General features: G+C 39.5%; 1 protein-coding gene across 1 annotated transcript in view; it reads left to right on the plus strand.

The window, feature by feature from the left end:
- The window catches only part of CYYR1 (cysteine and tyrosine rich 1), a 105,614-nt gene extending 97,669 nt beyond the window's left edge, over positions 1–7,945 (plus strand). Inside the window, 1 exon segment of the mRNA XM_060098787.1 lies at positions 7,821–7,945. Within this exon segment, the coding sequence (XP_059954770.1) occupies positions 7,821–7,945 (125 nt within the window).
- Positions 7,946–20,409: the final 12,464 nt, after the last annotated feature.

Here is a 20,409-nt window from a genome sequence, read left to right on the forward strand (position 1 = left end):
TCAAGCGGAGCTTTTCAATGACGTGAAAGTAACCTAAGCTTCAGTTTGCTGATGTGGCAACCCAGGCAAGAGTGGCTCCTTCTTGGAGCTAGAAATTTATTTCAGCAAGTGGAAGTTGAAATCACGTAGAATGATAACAGAAGTCATGATGCAGAGAAGAGTAATGGGCTTGATACTAAAACTTCAGTAAGTGAGGGCTTCCCTGGTGACACAGTGGTTGAGAGTCTGCCTGCCGATGCAGGGTACACGGGTTCGTGCCCCAGTCCGGGAAGATCCCACATGCCATGGAGCGGCTGGGCCCATGAGCCATGGCCGCTAAGCCTGCGTGTCCGGAGCCTGTGCTCCGCAACGGGAGAGGCCACAGCAGTGAGAGGCCCACGTACCACACACAAAAAAAAAGCTTCAGTAAGTGAGATTTTGGGGTAGAGAGAACCACAGCTATGGATAACAAGGAGGAGTAGAAAGTAGCAGAATTTCATGGCATATGCTACAAAAGAGCTCAGGTTTTTGTTTTTTAACTTAATTTTATATTGGAATATAATTGATTAATAATATGTTAATTTCAGGTGTACAGCAAAGTGATTCAGTTATACATTACATGTATCTATTATTTTTCAAATTATTTTCCCATTTAGATTGTTACAGAATTCTGAGCATAGTTCCCTGTGCTATACAGTAGGTCCTTGTTGGTTATCTATTTTAAATTAGCAGTGTTTACATGTCAATCCCAAACTCCCTGTCTATCCCTTCCCCCCACCCTTCCCCCCTGGTAACCATAAGTTCTTTTGGATGGACTTAGAGATTGTCATACTGATTGAAGTAAGTCAGAGAAAGAGAAATATCATATGATATCGCTGATATGTGGAATCTAAAAAGAAATGGTACAAATAAACTTATTTACAAAACAGAAACAGACTTACAGACTTCAAGCTCAGGTTTTTAAAGAGGGAAATTAGTTGTTTAAAAATGGCTGAATCACAGGGAACACCCTGCATACCTCCTGGTCCCATAAAATGTAGGATGTGGGAGAAAAAGGGTAGCTCTGATTTAATAGTGCTGCAGAGGAAGCTGTCCTCTCATGGAAACCAGATTTTAATTAAATTAGAAAGGTGAAGCAAATGTTCCCTTTCACTCCCTGAGATAACTGTCTCATGTATTCTTCTCTCTCCTCAAAGCTCGAAAAAAACCCTCAGCCTTTCTCTCTCTCAGCAGATAATTTCTCAGCCGATGTTACTTCTCTGAGCAAACAGACACAATAGGGGGAGAACTTCCTTATATTCCGAGCTGGGGTAACATGTAAAGGGATGAAAAGAGGGTGAGGGTACAAAAGGCTTTTCTGATGACAGACTTTGTGTTCCACTGAGCACAGTGAAGGGGGTGGGGAAAGTTGGGCAAATTAATTAGATTAGATATGTAAAGCCTTCCAGAGCTAAAGATCTACACTGAAGGGTGCTCTAGGAGCTTGTCCTTCTCATGCTGACAGAGGGATGTAAACGTGACAGGACGTGTCCTGATGTTATCTGAGAGGAAGGGGGACGTTAGGTTCTAATGATGTCACCCCTTCCGGAGGTGCACCTCGGGTCGTTGTAGAGGAAGAGACGGGCAGGGCTGTGCTGTGTGATGAGGGGCAGGCAGTGGAGGACCTGCCAGGAGCTCTGTGGGCCTCTGCTCTGAGTGGGGTTCAGGTGAATTGTGAGTAGTGGGGTTTGGGGGAGGGTGACGAGAAGGTTTGCTCCTAGTTTTAATGTTAGAAGTTGGCCTTTTTTTTTTTTTCTGGAGTAAAATTGCTTTACAATGTTGTGTTAGTTTCTGCTGCACAGTGAAGTGAATCAGCCATATGCATACACACATCCCCTCCCTCTTGGACCTCCCTCCTCCACCCTCCATCCCACTCATCTAGGTCATCACGGAACACCGAGCTGAGCTGCCTGTGCTATACAGCAGGTTCCCACTAGCTATCTATTTTACACATGGCAGTGTTTTTATGTCAAACCTAATCTCCCAATTCATCCCACCCTCCCCTTCCTCCCCATGTCCACATGTCCGTTCTCTACATCTACGTCTCTATTCCTGCCCTGCAAATAGGTTCGTCTGTGCCATTTTTCTAGATTCCACATATATGCGTTAGTGTACGATATTTGTTTTTCTCTTTCTGACATAACTTCACTCTGTATGACAGACTCTAGGCTCATCCACATCAGTTTCCTTAAATAACTAAAAATAGAGCTATCATATGACCCAGAAATCCCACTACTGGGCATATAACCTGAGAAAACCATAATTCCAAAAGATACATGTACCTCAATGTTCATTGCAGCACTATTTACAATAGCCAGGACATGGAATCAACCTAAATGTCCATCGACAGATGAATGGATAAAGAAGACGTGGTACATATATACAATGGAATATTACCCAGCCATAAAGAGAAATGAAATTGGGTCATTTGTAGAAGTTGTCTTTTAAAATAAGTCATGAGTGATAGAAGTGTCAGCTAATGCTAAGATGTGTTAAAAGATAAACTGAGGCATATTAAAATCTTGAAGAGTTTATTTGAGCAAAAATGGGGCAGCACCAAACCCAAAGTGTGGCTAGGGGGGCCCTGCCTTATACAGAGGAAGCATGGAAGCAACAAAAGGAAATTATTTGATTTCCTTTAACTTAAAGCCTAGTTGGCTGTTTGTGATTGGTTGTCCTTAGCGTTTTGATTTCATATCTTTGAGGCACTTGCAGCTTAGATTTTGGTTTGCTTACATAGACACCACCTCAGTCTAATAACCTCCTTGTTTAATTAATTTAACAGGTGGTAATCATATTGCAATATATAAGTGTATCAAATCAATACATTGTACCCCTTGAACTTACACAATGTTATGTCAGTTGTACCTCAACTGAAAAAGTAAATTTTAAAAAAAATGTTAAAAAATAAGTCATGAAATTTCACCTGTTCTATCAAATAGTAAAACCATTGAAAATCAATAATAATTCAAATCAGATGTTTCTGGTAAAAAAAAAAAAAAGATACGCCTTGGTAATTGGAACAGAACAAGTGATTAAAATTTCACAAACTCTAAAGGAGAGATAACAAAACAATGTGAAAAGTGAGGATTAAGAGGCAACACTTCAATACTTTGGCTTAATCAAAATTTAAAACTTAGAAAAAATAGGGCTTCCCTGGTGGCGCAGTGGTTGAGAGTCCGCCTGCTGATGCAGGGGGCACAGGTTCTTGCCCCAGTCCAGGAGGATCCCACATGCCGTGGAGCGGCTGGGCCCGTGAGCCGTGGCCACTGAGCCTGTGCGTCCAGAGCCTGTGCTCTGCAACGAGAGAGGCCACAACAGTGAGAGGCCCGCGCACCGCAAAAATAAATAAATAAATAAATAAATAAAACTTAGAAAAAATAAATTCTGATGTAAAATAACAGATGTAAGGAAGCACCAAATCTATAAATTTACATGGAAAAACTCAAAAATAGATTGGTTATGAACCAGGTATCTGAAAGACAAATGTTTAAACTTGGAAACAATACAGAAGAGATAAAAAGGATGAAGAACCCACATATATTTTCTTAGATACAAGTTTTAAACTTCAGGATGTCAATAAGGTAAAAATACCATAGCTAATGATTTTGGCAAAGTTATTTTTAGAAAGGTATAGAAAAGATAAATAACTTTGTATACATATTTATATCTTGTTATCTTAATTGTATCTTAATTCTAATTAAGATCCCAGTTTGTAAATTATCAGCCCAAAACAAACAAAAAAAATTACACAATATGAATTACAAATAATAAACAAGACGTAAAACTATCAAAGAAATGTAAAATTAAGGGATATTTTAATAGTGAAATTTTTTCACTATTATATTACCAAAATATTAAATGATAGCCAGTTAGTTGATCCCTGGAATTTTATTCTAAAAAACTAAATCAAAGTAATAAAAAGTCTATATGTAGAAAGACATTTGTCACTCCAATATTTATAATAATAAAAAATTGCTAATCTCAAAATAAGTGAATGGTAAGTGGAATAATGTACAGCTGTTAACAATAGAGTTCATGAAGAACATGTAGTGAATGAAAAAGACTGTTACAATACACAGTGAAAAAGCATAGACTATTTTACATGACTACAAGGATATAAAAACACAAGTGACTAGAAGGGAGTATATAAAGATATTGTTTGTTAAATTGTAGTGACAGAATTATGGATGATTTTCCTCTGTTTCCACATGTTCTAAAATAATGTTGTACAATTTTTATAACACCATGTAACTTTCCTTTACATTTGTTTTAGAGATGTTATCCTGAGTGGGTAAAAAAACATTAACTTCCTCCTATGAATTTCATAGCATCCCTAAATTTTGCAAAATTCTACACAACTACATTGACATACATGATAAATGACATATTTGCCCTACTTAAGTCAGAGAATTAGAATTATTGGTTATGAAAGAATTTCAAAAGCACCATATCTCCAGCTGCATCCATGTATCTTTTAAAGATGATTTGACATTTAAGAGAGAACAAAACCTCTTAGGATTAATCAGGAATTCTAAAATCGATACCCTGAAAAGTTTACTTCCTAGTGAAACATTTTTATCTGTAAGAAAGAAAGATAGCGGAGTCCACAGTTACACCATTATTATTTCAAAATGTCTTCCTGCAGCTGGTACTATAAAAGATGTGCCGTGTTTATTTCATGATAGATATAGTCCTCCAAATACCACTCTTCAGCATTATATTATCACCTTATCAAAATACAAAGGCTATATGAATGAAAGAACACTGTTTCATATCTTAGATTTTCACGCTCAACAGGCAGCTGTATAAACCATAGGGAATCTCCCTGAAATGTCCTCCAGCAGTTTTTATGCAGATGGAAAAATATAAATGCTTTGTTACTGAAGCATAAAGACACACCACAGCCTCATGACAGAGAAGGATGCAGAGTCAATCTGTAGAATCATCTGGTGTGTGCTTCTCAAGTGGGAGGCAAGGAAAAGCTTCATCATAAATAACAGCTTAGAACCCACATGTTTATAAGAAACAGTTCAATGGGAATCCAGCTGTAACTTCCTGTTTTACATGGAGGTTGCATTTCTTGCCTTGGATAAAGTTTATTATAAATCTCTTTGTCTCAGTCCTCTCGGATATAATGAAGCAAAGGAGTAGGCATAATGCAGAGGGAATGTTTGTTTAGACTCTGGCAGGAGTTATTCCATTTTGTTGTAGAAAACAAAGCTTGGAATAGGCCAGCATTCCCGGGTCTAAAGCAGCCATGGAGAAGCTGCCTTCTTCACAGATCTGTGTCCTCTGCTCTGAGCCCTTGGCTTGCTCAGCCCACAAGAGACTTGCAAAGCCTTTGCTCACCAGAGCATCCCTCAGAGGACATCACACCCAGTTCTGTGTTTCCATCTTTCTCTTGTGTCAGGTGCCTCAATTCTGCTTCTTCACATCCCTAAGTACAGGCAGATCAGTAAATGGTTTAAATCATCAAGCTCCTGGTAGAGAGAGCCAAGTTAAAGAGATACAGATTGGAAAAGAATCTAAAAAAGAGTGGGTATATGTATAACTAATTCATTTTGCTGTACAGCAGAAACCAACACAGCACTGTAAATCAACTATACTCCAATACAAATTAATTTTAAAAATGTTTTTTTTAATAAAGAGATTCAGAAGAAACTTTGTGTTTGCATATAGGGTGAAGCCCTATGTTTATACATGCATATTGACCAGAATACTGTCATAATCTTATTGATAAGAGTACAGTTTAGAAGATGTTTTAGAAATCAGTTTGTTGAAATGTTGCTTGTTCTTTTCTTCCATTATAGAAGTAAAAGCTTGGCTGTTTATTTGCATTATTATAACACTAGTCTTGTGGTTTAGGCTACATTCACAGTAAGCAATTAAGACATGTCAATTTCGGGCTTCCCTGGTGGCGCAGTGGTTGAGAATCCGCCTGCCGATGCAGGGGACATGGGTTCGTGCCCCGGTCTGGGAAGATCCCACATGCCGCGGAGCAGCTGGGCCCGTGAGCCATGGCCGCTGAGCCTGCGCGTCCGGAGCCTGTGCTCCGCAATGGGAGAGGCCACAACAGTGAGAGGCCCGCGTACCACAAAAAAAAAAAAAAAAAAAAAAAAAAAAAGACATGTCAATTTCCAACTAGAATCGCGATCTTGATGATAAATCAACTACTGGAAAATCATCAGAGGGGTTGCTGAGAGGTTGCTCAGATGTTGTCGAGTGATTTGGTTCTTGAAGACATGGAGTGCTCAGGGAGTACCTCTCTTCAAACCCTGGAGATGGGATAGAGAGCAGTACAAAATAGATGTCTATATATAGTCATAACAAATGTATTAAATGTGATTTTAAAATACACTGACATATAATAGTACAATAAAAAATTAAAGACACTTTTTCTAATAAGATTTAGAAAACTAAATACTCCATCCTCATTTCTAAACCTGTTTGTCCTCCTTTTTTTTTTTCTTTTTCTTATTTCTGTAATGGGTCCGTGACCCTCCAAGTTACAGGAGTCCAGTACCAGGTACCCAATACCTTGACACCTTCTTACTCTCGACCCCTTTTCCACCTACCCAGTCATCACTTAAGCACTCAGCTGCTCAAGGGCTCCTATAATCCCCACCACCAAATTCCATGAGTCCCTTATCATCCCTCACATATGCTACTACATCATCTCACCTGTTCTTTGCTCCACCTGAATCCATACTGCCGAGAGTCACCTTCCTAAAGCATATTCACTAGCATATTCAAAAAATATCTGATGCCTGCATATCACACACTCCTTATGTGATATTCAAAGTGCAATGTCCATGTAGCCTATCTTACACCCAATAGTTTGTACCTCCCACTCCCTGACCCCTATGTTATACAACATGGGAATATAGCCAATATTTTGTAATAAGTGTAAATGGAGTTTAACCTTTAAAAATTATATGAAAAAAAAAATTGGGGGGCTGTGCCACACAGCATGAAGGATCTTATTTCCCTGACCAGGGGTGGAACCCATGCCCCCTGCACTGGAAGCACGGAGTCTTAACCACTGGACTGCTAGGGAAGTCCAAAAAAGTGTATGAAATTTTTTTAAAAATTAAATTAAATTAGAATTTTTTTTTTTTTTTTTTTTTTTTTGCAGTATGCGGGCCTCTCACTGTTGTAGCCTCTCCCGTTGTGGAGCATAGGCTCCGGATGCGCAGGCTCAGCGGCCATGGCTCACGGGACCAGCCGCTCCGTGGCATGTGGGATCTTCCCGGACCGGGGCATGAATCCGTGTCCCCTGCATCAGCAGGCAGACTCTCAACCACTGCGCCACCAGGGAAGCCCTAGAAATTTCTTTTGAATTTTATTTTATTTATCTTTTTTATACAGCAGGTTCTTATTAGTTATCCATTTAAATTAGAATTTTGTAAAAGCCCACCATGATGGTGATACAATCAGATTCCTCAACATCTTTTCCCGTTTCTCTCCTCCATGTATTTTTGGCTTTAAACAAAAGTTCTTTCTTGCTTTGGTGCTTTTGCTCAAACTTTAATCATCCTTTAGCTCCTTCTCTAACTGCCCCTTCTACATCATCTTTCCAAGAAACTTGCCCTAAGCCACCAATTCTAAATACTTTGGCCAATGGCACCACTTTTTATAGCACTTGCCCTTTCATACGTGTGTGTCGCCAGCCTGATAAAACTATGACTATTGAAAGCAAAACTTATGTCCTCCCCCAAAGTACCCAGCCTAGTGGCTCAAATATAGTGGACACTCAATTATTGCTAAATGACTGATGCCCTTCTCCTTTTCTTTTCCAGTGGCACCACCCCCCTACAGTTATGACCATGAGATGGAACACTGTGCAGACTTGCCCCCTCCATACTCCCCGACCCCAGCACAGCGTTCTCCACCCCCTCCATATCCTGGAAATTCAAGGAAGTAATCCTTCTCCCAGAACAGAATATGTGCCAATCAGAGATCGTGCCCACAATAAAATGTCTCTACTCAGAAACAGACAGGAAAGGATTGTCCTAAGGAATACCCTTTGGGGTTAGACAATATGTCAAGTGGAATGTCCAGGCTAAGAGAAGACATTCAGGGTTTCTACCTTACTCAGAGCTGATCCCATCTGAGGTATTATGTTGGGTTCAGTGGGACCACATTTGAAGAGTTCTACTGATCAACAAAAGCACACTCAGAGAAGAGTAATGGATAGACAAAACATCGGAAATTCAGGTTACTTAAGGAACAAATGAAGGAAATTGCAATACTGATCCTGAAAAAGAGAAGATTTATGTAAGACAAGAGGATAACCTGGACTACATAAGGAAACAAATATACTCTGTAGCTTTAAAAGTCAGAACTAGAATTGTTCAGTCTTTTTGTTCATCAACAAGTGCAGATCGAGTGCCTGAAAGCCTACTCTGTGCCTTATATTGTTGGAAACACTAGATGGAAGTTACAGGAAGAGAACTTTGGTTTTAGTATAAGAAAGGGCTGCTGAAGCTTTCATATTGACTAGATTGCTTTGTGAAGCTCCTTATCACCAAGACTCCAAACATAACCTGGCTGACTACCTGGGAGAGACATGTTTGAGAAGGGAGAGCTAAGTTAAATGGTAGATGGGTTCAATGGGCCCCCAAAGCTCTGCTCATATTTTAGGCAGATGTGAGGTGAATTTCTATGCCATCAAGAATGAAAATAACAGAGATAGTTGAATCTATCTAATTTGAGACTTAAAACAATCAAAAGGACTTAACAGCTGCTTGAAGCCAAGAACTCTTCAATGCTAGATACTGCCACCTAAAAATCATCTGATTTTATTTAGTGTATTATGATAAAGGTTATTCCAACTGTGAAAAAAATTTACCAAGTTTCACAAGCAACAAATACTTCATTTCAGATTAAAAGATGAGAAGCCAGAATCCTTGGGATTTTACATCAGGGAGTACAATTTCAGAACTTGACCAGGAAGATACACAAAAGTTTACAAAAAGAAGAGGGAAAAATGAAGTTTGGATTTTGTTCTGTGTAACTCCACTCACATGCAGCTTAGACAAATTTCTATTTTTCTTGTAATATTTTAATAATCTATTCTCTTGAAAAAGTTATACAGTTAATGGAAAAGTAAGATATTGACATCAAACTGTCACCTTTTGTCAAAATCCATATTTTATGAAGTGCCTACCTTTAGGTGTAAAAGTTTTTAATAAATAATTCTAATATGCCATACTTTGCTGCCAGTGACCTTAATTAACATTTCTATTTTTATGAGGGTCCTTTCATGTATTTAAAATTGTACATTGAGAAACTATTGGGAATAGATGATTATATTTGCTTGTCACTTTTCAATTAAATCTAAAATGTTTAATCCAACATCATCAGCACAATTCAGTGAAATCCCAAAATGATGCTAAGGATTTTGCTGAATAAAACAACCAAAATAAATGTCTTAAAGTAAAAGTTATAGTTCAGGAACTCAGTAGTTGTAGTTGGGAAACTCAGTAGCTCATATAAGTAGCATATTTTACTTTCAAATACATTGATCTAACTGAAATATCGTCTAACTGCCAGTGAAATCTAGAAGCTAGATTTGTTTGGAATGACTTGCTTGATTTTTAGGCACTGGTGATTTTCTTGCTTATGAAGCCAGAAAGCATTCAAGCATTTCAGTCCATCCTAGTAACTGAGATTTTAGCACAATTTTAGCAGTGCATATGCTTTAATTTATCTCCCTTCTGCAAGTGCGATCAGACCCAATTACACTGTAGCTACACAACTCAAAGTGCCAGAGCCTCTGTGCCATTCAGAATGATGTTTCCCAATGCACTTAAGAGAAAATGGAGAGGAAAAGTGCAGCAGAAATTGAATTCTCATCATCTTCACTGTCAATAAATGTTTATTGTGCATACCTTCTCTGTTCTGCAAACATGACCCACATAGGAGCTATTACAATCCACACCATCTCTCTTCTTTCAGTTTTTTTATGGCCTCCCTTAAAGCATATCACAAACCCACACACCTACAACAGATGAGTATTTTTACTATTTGTATTTAGTGTCACAATTGCGTAAATGTGCACAATATCAGTATAGACTTTTGGAGTTCACTGATTATTTTCATAGATGACACATCTTGGGGGGAAATAGTATATGATGTGAAAGCTTTGAATTATGGTTATTTAAAAACTAATGTATTTGCTATGTCCAAAGTGTTTATAATAAGCAATAAAATGAAATAACAGATTATAAAAGAGTTATATTTTAAATTGTCTTGAGTCTATTTTGTTTCACCCTCCATCTCTGCAGGTTTAGCCTCGTTCTCCTGTACAGGAAACATGGGACTGGAGCCAGATAAACTTTGTTTTGAATCCTGTCTCCTGCTTGTATGATGATTTGAGGCAGGCCACTTCATCTCTCTAAAATTCAACTTTCTGCTCTGGAAAATGTAAATAATAGAATCGACTTCATCAGGTTTTGTGAAAATTGGATGACTACACATAACATTCTACATATTGTGCCTGGCATGTAGAAAATGTTCTATCAATATTAGCCAAAAATAAATTAACAAAAGAATAACATAAGAATGACAGGGGCTTCCCTGGTGGTGCAGTGGTTGAGAGTCCGCCTGCCGATGCAGGGGACACGGGTTCATGCCCCGGTCTGGGAAGATCCCACATGCCGCAGAGCGGCTGGACCCGTGAGCCATGGCCGCTGAGCCTGCGCGTCCGGAGCCTGTGCTCCGCAATGGGAGAGGCCATAACAGTGGGAGGCCCATGTACCGCAAAAAAAATAAATAAATAAAATAAAAATAAATTTAAAAAAAAAAGAATGACAGCCTCTAGAACTGTGCTATCTAACACGAGTCACCAGCTACATATGATTATTTCAATTTAAATGAAATTAAATGAAATTAAAGGAAAAATTTATTTCCTCAGTCTCACTAGCCACATTTCAAATGCTACATAATCTCATGAGGTCAGTGGCTACCTTATTGGGCAGTGCTGCTCTAGAAAATCCTCTTTGCAAAATGCAAAGAGGTAGCAGGAAGGAGTTGAATAAAAAAACCCACTATAATCACCTTGTCCAGGAGAAACTGTGGACTTTGTCAGTTAACTGTGATGTCCTTCACAAATGTGTGAGGCCATTGCTCTGGAAGTAAGGTGGTGATCTGCAGGAAAAGGAGACCCGTGAGCAATGAGAGACCCGCGAGCAATGAGAGACCCGCCCACAATATCATCAGGACCAGGGATGAGGGAGCTACTGCAAGAACTAGAGGGCTGATGGTAGAGAAGAGACCCCAGACCTGGCCCAGGAATCAGTGAGATGGGGCCACAGCCTGTGCTGAGTCTAATCAGTTCTGCAGCTACCCTGCTCAGTTCTAGAATCCATTACACGGACATCCAGGGCCACCCATGTTCCTAAGATGTAGCACTGAGGTGGACTCCTTCATTGCTTCATCATCTTGTTCTCACCACCAAATGAAAGCAGCACTCACCATGCATCCACTTACTCCCAACTTGTCCATGTTCAGCCAAACCCATTTTGCCAGCTTTTGGCTATAGGTCAAACTAGATTGAGCCCATCAAATAATGGAACTCTGGGTGCTCTTATTTTATTTTTTAACTTAATTTAAACAACCCAACACCAGCATGCTAAAGCTACATGATCACCTTACTCATCACCACAAAGACTTCTAAGGACTGTCAGATCCTCAGTCAGAACCTGCTTGAAATGTGCAGTTTTTATTTTCTAATTACAGGCCCAAGCTGCAGGGAACATGGCTGAACTTGTGTAAGTTCAGTGCTTTTCTGTGCAGCCCCACTGTGTGGCATGGTCCAGTCCAAAGTATGTCAGAAAGGAAAGTGGCATAAGTAGCTTGAAAAAAAAGATCTATAGGTGATTCTGATTTCCACCCTAACCTCAACCATACCACTGCCTCCTATGACTGGTTAATGCAGAGGAAAAAACAAAGGCTTCAGAGTAAGATTCTAGTTTCTCTCATCTCTGTTACCTTCTGAGTTATGTGTTCTGAGCCAAATAACTGAGTTTCCATAACCTCAGTTTTGTCCAAAATATATTTGTGACTAACACCATCCTTGCCAGGATGTTGCAATGATTAAAAACAGTATAGGTAGGACATCAGTCACAAAGATTCTATGTAGGTTGGTGACACAAATATGCATACCTAATTCTTTTTCCAACCTTTGTGCCCCCAATCCCAGGCCTTACCACTTTTATAAGCAGGTGTAACAGTTATCCATCACTGTGTAACAAATTACCCCAAAACTTGGTGGCTTGAAACAACAACATTTATTATCTCGGTTTCTATAGGTCCAGAATCTGGAGGTCGCTTAGCTGGTCCTCCACCTCAAGGACTCTCACAGGCTGCAGTCACGTCAGTGTGCAACAGAGGAAAGATCAGTCTCCAAGCTCACTCTCACGTATGGTCGTTGACAGGAGTCTGTTCCTTGCAGGCTTTTGGACTGAGGGCCTCAATTACTCACTGGCTGTTGGTTACCCCTATTCTTTACCATATGGGCCTCTCCTTAGGGCAACTCAAAAGTATGTCAGCTTGCTTCCCCAGTGCAAGCCAGCAAGCAGAGCCATAGAGTGAAAGAACCTGGTAGCAAAACATAGTGCTAGCCAGAGATGAATCACAGACTTAAAACCTAATCTTGGAAGTGATATCCCATAACTTTTGCCATGTCCTATTCCTTAGAATCAGATCCCTAGGTCCACTCTGTACAAAAGAGGAGGGATTACACAAAGGTGCAAATACCAGGAGGTGAGAGCATTCTTGGTAGTCAGCCTACCAGGAGCCATCTTGGTAGTCAGCCTACCAGAGCAAGGATAGTTCATCTCATTCCCTATAAATTCATTATTTGGAGTTTACAGGCAATCTTACCTCTAACAAGAATGTGCCAACTCAGCAGCTGAAAGAATACCAGGGCCATGCTTGGCTGTGATAAATTGCTTTTAGTGACCTGGCAGGGCTAGAATGGAGCCAGCAACAGAGGCCCATGCTAACTGGGTAAGTGCTGTATTCCTAAGGAATATTGAAAGGAGACACTACATTTGCATTTTTCATGAACTTCATTTACAGCTGTACTAAAGTCCATCACATTTTGACAGGGAATGAAGTACAACACATACCACATACCTTCTGGACAAGTCTTAACGCGGTACCAGTTCTAACCTCTGTTTCAACTTTGTTCCAAAATATTTAATCTTCATCAAGAAAAGAATTCCAAGACAAGTTTCCAGATGACTGTTCAGTGGATCAAGTTACTACCTAACCTAATCCTGAATACCTTCACTAAAAATGGAAAAGAAACCCAACGAATGTTTGGGACTGCAGAAACATGTGCTGGGAATGTTTGCCTTCTCTGGATTCATTAAGAAATAACTGGTTTAAAACAATGATGCACAGGGGCTTCCCTGGTGGCGCAGTGGTGGAGAGTCCGCCTGCTGATGCAGGTGACGTGGGTTAGTGCCCCAGTCTGGAAAGATCCCATATGCCGCGGAGCAGCTGGGCCCGTGAGCCATGGCCGCTGAGCCTGCGCGTCCGGAGCTGGTGCTCCGCAACAGGAGAGACCACAGAAGTGAGAGGCCCGCATACTGCAAAAAAACCCAAAAAACAGAAAACAAAGAAACAATGATGCACAGTTAGACCCTTCGATTCCTATTTCTGCTCTGCTCCCCCTCTGATACCCCAGTCGTGAGGAGCTTTTGAGTGTCTACCACCTGCCATTTCTTAGGGAAGAGGAGGCAGGGAATCACCTTCTGAATCACGTTTGGTAGTGAGTGATAAGTGAATAAGTGATCTCTTATTGTTTCCATGGCCTGAAAGATCGATAATTTTTTCTCATTAAAATCCAAAGAGAACCAAGGCATCTGATTTCCCCATTTTTGTACCTTGAAGTCAATGGCTTCATTATCACATATCTTGCGTATTATCTTCTCTGTTAACTGGGAACAGCTTGAAAGCAGTTCAGAGGAATGAAACTGTTGAAGTTCAAGTTCTTCTGTTTTGCCTGTGAAAATGCACTTGGAGATCCACCCCCTGGGTCTCACCACCACGTGAACACACAAGACAAACTCCCTCACTTCCTTGCCTGGGGATAGGCCTCTCACTTCTGTAAAACCTCTGCTCTTCTTTCCAGATGTAGCTAAAGGGCTTATACTCTGAGAATTCTGATTATTCCTCCAATCAGAACTAATTGAGTCCCACCTCTGCCTCTTGTTGTGCCTATCTTTGTACTCCAAGGACTATCTCTTGGACATCTGTCATCCCCAGGTGGTCACTCTATGATATTTGAAATATGAAATAGATGATTGAATATATTAGGTCAGCAAATAATATTTGGCATTAAAGAAAGTTAAAATAACTTTAAGAATGAAAGGAAGAGAGTTTATAGTGAGTAGCATATTCTAAAAGGGGTCCATAATCCAAGATATGGCTCAGGGAACTGGGAAAAAGGCTATAGTTGTGTGGTTTTTAATTATGATGCATGTCAATCCAGATAAAGCTGGATTGTGTTTTTAAGCACAAGTTAACACATGTTGGCTAAGGTAAATGCACACGCTAGTCCTCACTGACTCAGTCAAAACAAGACAACATGCTAGTTTGGGAGAGGCACTTTCATAATTCTTCAGATTAAAACTGAGCTTCTCATTTTTTCCATAAGGAAAATACCAACCAAATATCAGAAAAGAATGACCTCATAAATCACATTTCCATAGAATGGATCCTAATGTAATGTAGATTTCAGAAGCATTGTCCAAAGGATCCACTAAGGGCAGTTTTACTAAAATATGATGGCATTGTTTTCATATTACCATTCCTTCAAGGTATGTTGGAAAACCACTGAGTATTCTGAAATGAGACAAAAAAGACCAAAACTGCTGGAAACGGGTAATAAAATGGCTACCAACTTTTGTGCTATTACTATTTTAATATGTACAGAGAGCAATAGAGTGTTTATCCAATCCTGTAAAGCAATAATACCATTGTAAAAAAGATTGATTCTCAATGGAATCCTCCCTAAAAATATCTAACTTTAAATCATAATAATAATTGTTTGGGGGGGTGTTGGTGCCAGGCACTGTTGTAAGCACTTTACATTTAATTACATTTAAGCTTCCAGTCCCATGGTCTAGGTATTAAAATTATCCCCATTTTGCAGGAACTGTAGATACATCACTTCACAGTCCTAAAAAATATCTTTCAGTGACAATAAACTTTTAATGCTGAAAAGAAATATATCCATATTTACATTTTGCTTGTAAGAGCTACCCATGGCAATCTTGGAGCTGATCATAGAAGCTGCCTTTTCATGGCTTGAGTTCTAAGTGGATGATTGTACATGTTTGAACAATCATGATGACTCATATCCTTCACTTGGTCCATCTGTTGCAATTCATCATTTAGTCTCCATCGGTTCCAGTTCTTATATACACTGTGGCTGAAATAGAGAGTGACAGGACCCTTTCATTTCTGATACAGCACCTGGTCCCAGCAGATACTTTCACTCAGTTATCTCCCAGGTCATGACTTTTCACCTGTACAGAAACTACTATGAATTTTCAGTGGATGCTCTATATTTTCTTTTGACCAGACAAGGAATGAGTCAATATTTATGGAAAAGGGATAAAGGAAGGAGACATCTGCAAAACGATGTGAACTTTTAGTTGCTTTTGAAGGGATAGTCATAAATATTGGTAAGAATGAATAAAAACTATAAAAATTGGTGTCTACATTGTACACATCTCATATTTTTATGGAATTGGTTGTTGGTTTTCTGTTGTGCATTTTTTTTTAGAAACTCGAGAGCTCTACAGATTTTTAAAGGAAAAAATACATATAAGCAAGAAAATATTAAAGGATATTAATAATATGTTAGAATAGTTAGGGAAGGACTTTTAAATGAGAAAAAAGCAATAGTAGCCTTCCAGATCATTCTGCATAAACAGCAGAGTTCTATACCTATCAAAAAATACAAGTTTTGCCCAGCACACAGCTGTCTATACATGAATGTCAAAATTAAAGTATTTATGAAATCTGTGCTTCTCCAGGCCATACTAATCTAATAAATGATATTTCTCCATCTTGGGCCTCATTTGTTACTGTAGAACTTCCACAGTCCTGCAAAGTACAACCTATAATTATATTTGGGAGTAGCCAGAGGATATTTCTTATGGCCTTTCAGTTACCAGGTTGCATCTTCCAGTTTCTTTTTCTCCAGCTTCATTTTATGGATGTAATTGGCTAGACATTTGCCAACCACTAGATTACATGAAGGTCACATGGCACTGCCATGCTGCTGACAACCCCTGTTAAGATCTGTGAATTGGTTTGCTGTGCCCAGACACCAGGATTCCTTCCAGGAGCTGCTATGTCACAGTATCACTGCCCACTATTGCAGTGGCTGAGCTATCATGAAGAATAACACCGGGGGCTGTGTCCACCTCCAGATGTTGTTGAAAACTATTGGCCTCAGGTGCCATTAGAGTTAGGACACACACATCCTGAGGCCTGGGCCACTAGAGTTTCCTCTGTTCTCTCCCTCCATCAACAAGCCAAGAAAATGTTGCACTATGAGATAAATGGGAAAACACTTCTTTTTCTTTTACTGAAGACTTTAGGGTCAAAGCAGCAATACTTCATGTTCCCAGTATCTCAGGGGTTATTTTGTGAAAATAGATCTTTCAGTTTTGACCTCACATCATTTCCTCTCCCTCAAACTTAGACATTGATCTATAAGGAAAGGACAAATTTTAGACAAATTCTAGTGATAGACACAGTGATTTTTTTTTTTTTTTTTTTTTTTTGCGGTACGTGGGCCTCTCACTGTTGTGGCCTCTCCCGTTGTGGAGCACAGGCTCCGGACGTGCAGGCTCAGCAGCCATGGCTCATGCACCCAGCTGCTCCGTGGCATGTGGGATCTTCCCGGGCCGGGGCACGAACTCATGTCCTCTGCATCGGCAGGTGGACTCTCAACCACTGTGCCACCAGGGAAGCCCCACAGAGGATTTTTAGGGCAGTGAAACACTGTATGATACCATAGTGATGGTTACAGGTCATTATACATTTGTCAAAGCCCATAAATGTACAACACCAAGAGTGAACCCTAAGGTAAAGTACGGACTCTGGGTGACAATGATGTGTCAACACAAGCAACAAATGTACCATTTTGGGGTGGGATTTTGATAGTGGGAGAGGCTGTGCTTGTGTAGGGCCTGGGAATATATGGGAAATCTCAGTACCCGCCCCTTGATTTTGCTGTGAACCTAAAACTGCTCTAAAAAATAGTCTATTCTTTAAAGCCCTTTATAAAGAGACAAATCAACAATTCAGTAAACAAGGAGGAGACAAGTACTGCTATCTGGGCCTACCTTTACTGATAGACCTTCATTCATTCAACAGACGTTGACTGCACACCTACTATGTGACAGTCACAACTCTAGGTGCTGGGGATTTAGCAGGGAACAAAAACTCCCTGGAGCTTCATTCTAATGGGGGAGAAGGACAGAATAAATAAATACATAAATAAATAAGTAAATAGTGTGTCAACTGTGGAAAAGCTCTGAAGAAAATAAGCAAGGTCAAAGAAGAGAGGACAGAGTTGGGTAGCAAAAGGTTTTTTTTCTGGTAGGAAGATCAGGGGACTCTTGATTCAATGTCATTTAAGTAGAAAACGTAAAGTAGTGAGGCACTGAGGCTTGCAAATATCTAGGGCAAGCATGTACCAGGAAAAGGGAACAGCAAAAACTAAGAGTCTGGGATGGGAGAACACTCAACCCATTTGGGGCAGAACCAGGAGGCCATTGTGGTTGGAACAGAGGGAACAAAAGGGAGATGAGGTCACATGAGTACCAGAACAGATAGGGGAAAGCCTTGTCAGCCATGGTAAAGATTCTGGATTTCATTCTGCGTGAAATGGGAAGTCACTGGAAGACTATGAGGCATATAATGTTACTAGAATGTGAGTGTTTAATTCAAATGGCAAAATGGTATGATATACATTTACTGTAATATTTAACACTTGTATATTGCTCTTCAGATTTCAAAGTGCTTTCATCTGCATGACTGCATTTGTATCCTCCCAGGGGTGTTTAACGGGAAAGTGTGAGGAAGAGCTGTGAAATAAAGATATATATGGGTTAAGGCAAATATGCAAATACACAGCCTGAGACTGTTTGGAATTAGGCCATGGTTATCTGTCTCTTCATAGCATGGTTTTCTTTATCAGGACAGCCCTTCCTTTAGCACATCCTTAATGGATATTTGTAGACTGTAGAAGATAAAGAAAATTTTGGGAATTGGGTCACTGCCATGGATCTTGAGGGGGCGGGGTTGTTGAGTAGCAGTTGGGAGTAGCTTACAGACAGGTGGTACTGGAATAAAATTAGGAGTACTTCAAAGTGGGGAGTTATGGTTCCCTGAAATTTTTTCAACCCCAGAATGTCCCCTAATGCCTGGAGAATACTGGTCAAGCTCTATCCAGCCCTTCTTAGCCTATCCATCAGAGGCACATCCAGAAATAAAACTTCCCAGCATAAGATGAGGTGTGAAAAGTTCATTTTCATTTTAAAAAGCCTGTAGGTCTTCCCTCTGAAATGTTCTGTCGCCCTGTTTGTAGTTTCCTGGACTGGAAAATCTGGTTCTTCACGTGGTTCTACCTATACTTCCTGATGTTTATTATCTCTATAGTACACAAAAATACACAGTCAATTTCATTCTTTTTTGGCCGCTGGGTATGTACAAGAAGGGTTGTGTCAGATAATTAGAAGTATGAGGACTGGTAAGTCCTTGGTTTTTGTAAATGTTCTTATGGACAGTTTTACCACTTTTTTTTTTTGACAGAACCGACATGTAACATAGGGCCTTTTACTTCCTAAAGGTATTGTAATTTATGAAGTGTATTTAATATCTTTTATGCATGCTTTGGGCAGATATGAAGAATGGGAAATATTATTTTACTGTACTTCCCCTCTAAAATGAATTTAAGAAGTGTGTATACTTTTGAAAGTAGAAAATTTAGTTTATTGTTATGAATATTTAATAGTCTACATTTCCTATGATGAGTAATTTGATGTGTGTGTGTGTGTGTGTGATGCTCATTTAAGCATGGATAATAGCAAATGGATATGCAGGTGATGTCTAAATCCAGAGAATCCATCATATATTTATGAATATAAATCATTTTTCATCCCCCAATTAGTCCATTACAAAATAAAATTTACAAACCAAGCAAATGTTTCCCATGTCAATTACCAGATTTTAATCCCTTACCTACATAAAACATTCAAAGGAGGACCTCAAATTTGGAAATAGCTACCGTGTTTTTCATTATAAGATTAACATTTTCCTTGAGTCAATAATTCATGACATTTTCCAGCTTTCTCTCAAAGTTATTCTTATAAGATGAATCAAACGAGAGAAGATAAATGTGGACATTTTAAAGAAAACGGCTATCTCTGCCATCAAACTTCTTTTTTTCTGAAATGATGATGCCACCTCCCAACTCAGAGCCAAAACATGACAATTTAGGGGTTGAATGATTATATTCTAAGGAAGTAATGCTATTTTATTTCTGACTTTTTTTAATTTCCCATTTTCTAGTTCTGAGTGGCATGAAGGAATGCACAAGCTCTTTGGTACATACAGAATAAAAATTAACTGAACTGAATATTGAAATTACCAAAGCACTCAATTTCTTAAGATGTAGTTGATCAAAAATAGAATATTCTAATTTGGAAAGAGGGGAAGAGGGTGAGGAGTTTAGAAAGCTCTAAAATGTATAAATTGTATCTATATACACACAGACATACAACCTATGGTTCTGTTTTCTGGAGAACACTGACCAATCCACTATCTCATGGTGTTTTTCTGAGGGTGAAAGAACAATTTCCATATGGTGCTAGAATATCGTAGGTGTTTAATGAGTTTTCATTTCTTTCCCCATTACTCACGCCCCCCCCCAAAAAAAAGTTACAGGGAGTCCACTCATAAGGCAAGTTCTGCGAACAAATTGGCTTTGTCCTCTGGGCTTTGTAGGAGAATCAGGGAAGGGGGTAGAAGGAGAGAAAGTCACAAGGGATGGACTCTCCCACGGGGGATGGAGCTGCCTAAGACACAAAAATTAAAGTCCAGTGTGTCATTAGCTGTCACTTGGGCCACATCCCAGATTCAACTCTAGGCTGGTTGTGACTCCACCAGAGGAGAACGCTCTATGCCCAGCTGGAGTCATTTTAAATGAGAGCTGTGGGCCTGGTTTCTGGAAACCATCTCACATCAAACCCAGAACCAAACTGTGTTTCACTTGAGCTCTGGCATCTAAGAAGCATGTGGAGAAAAAGAATTCAAAAATAACTCCATCAGAAGAAGCACTATAAAATGAGG

The sequence above is a fragment of the Mesoplodon densirostris genome, chromosome 5 (genome assembly GCF_025265405.1).
Source record: "Mesoplodon densirostris isolate mMesDen1 chromosome 5, mMesDen1 primary haplotype, whole genome shotgun sequence".
NCBI classification, from domain to species: Eukaryota; Metazoa; Chordata; class Mammalia; order Artiodactyla; family Ziphiidae; genus Mesoplodon; species Mesoplodon densirostris.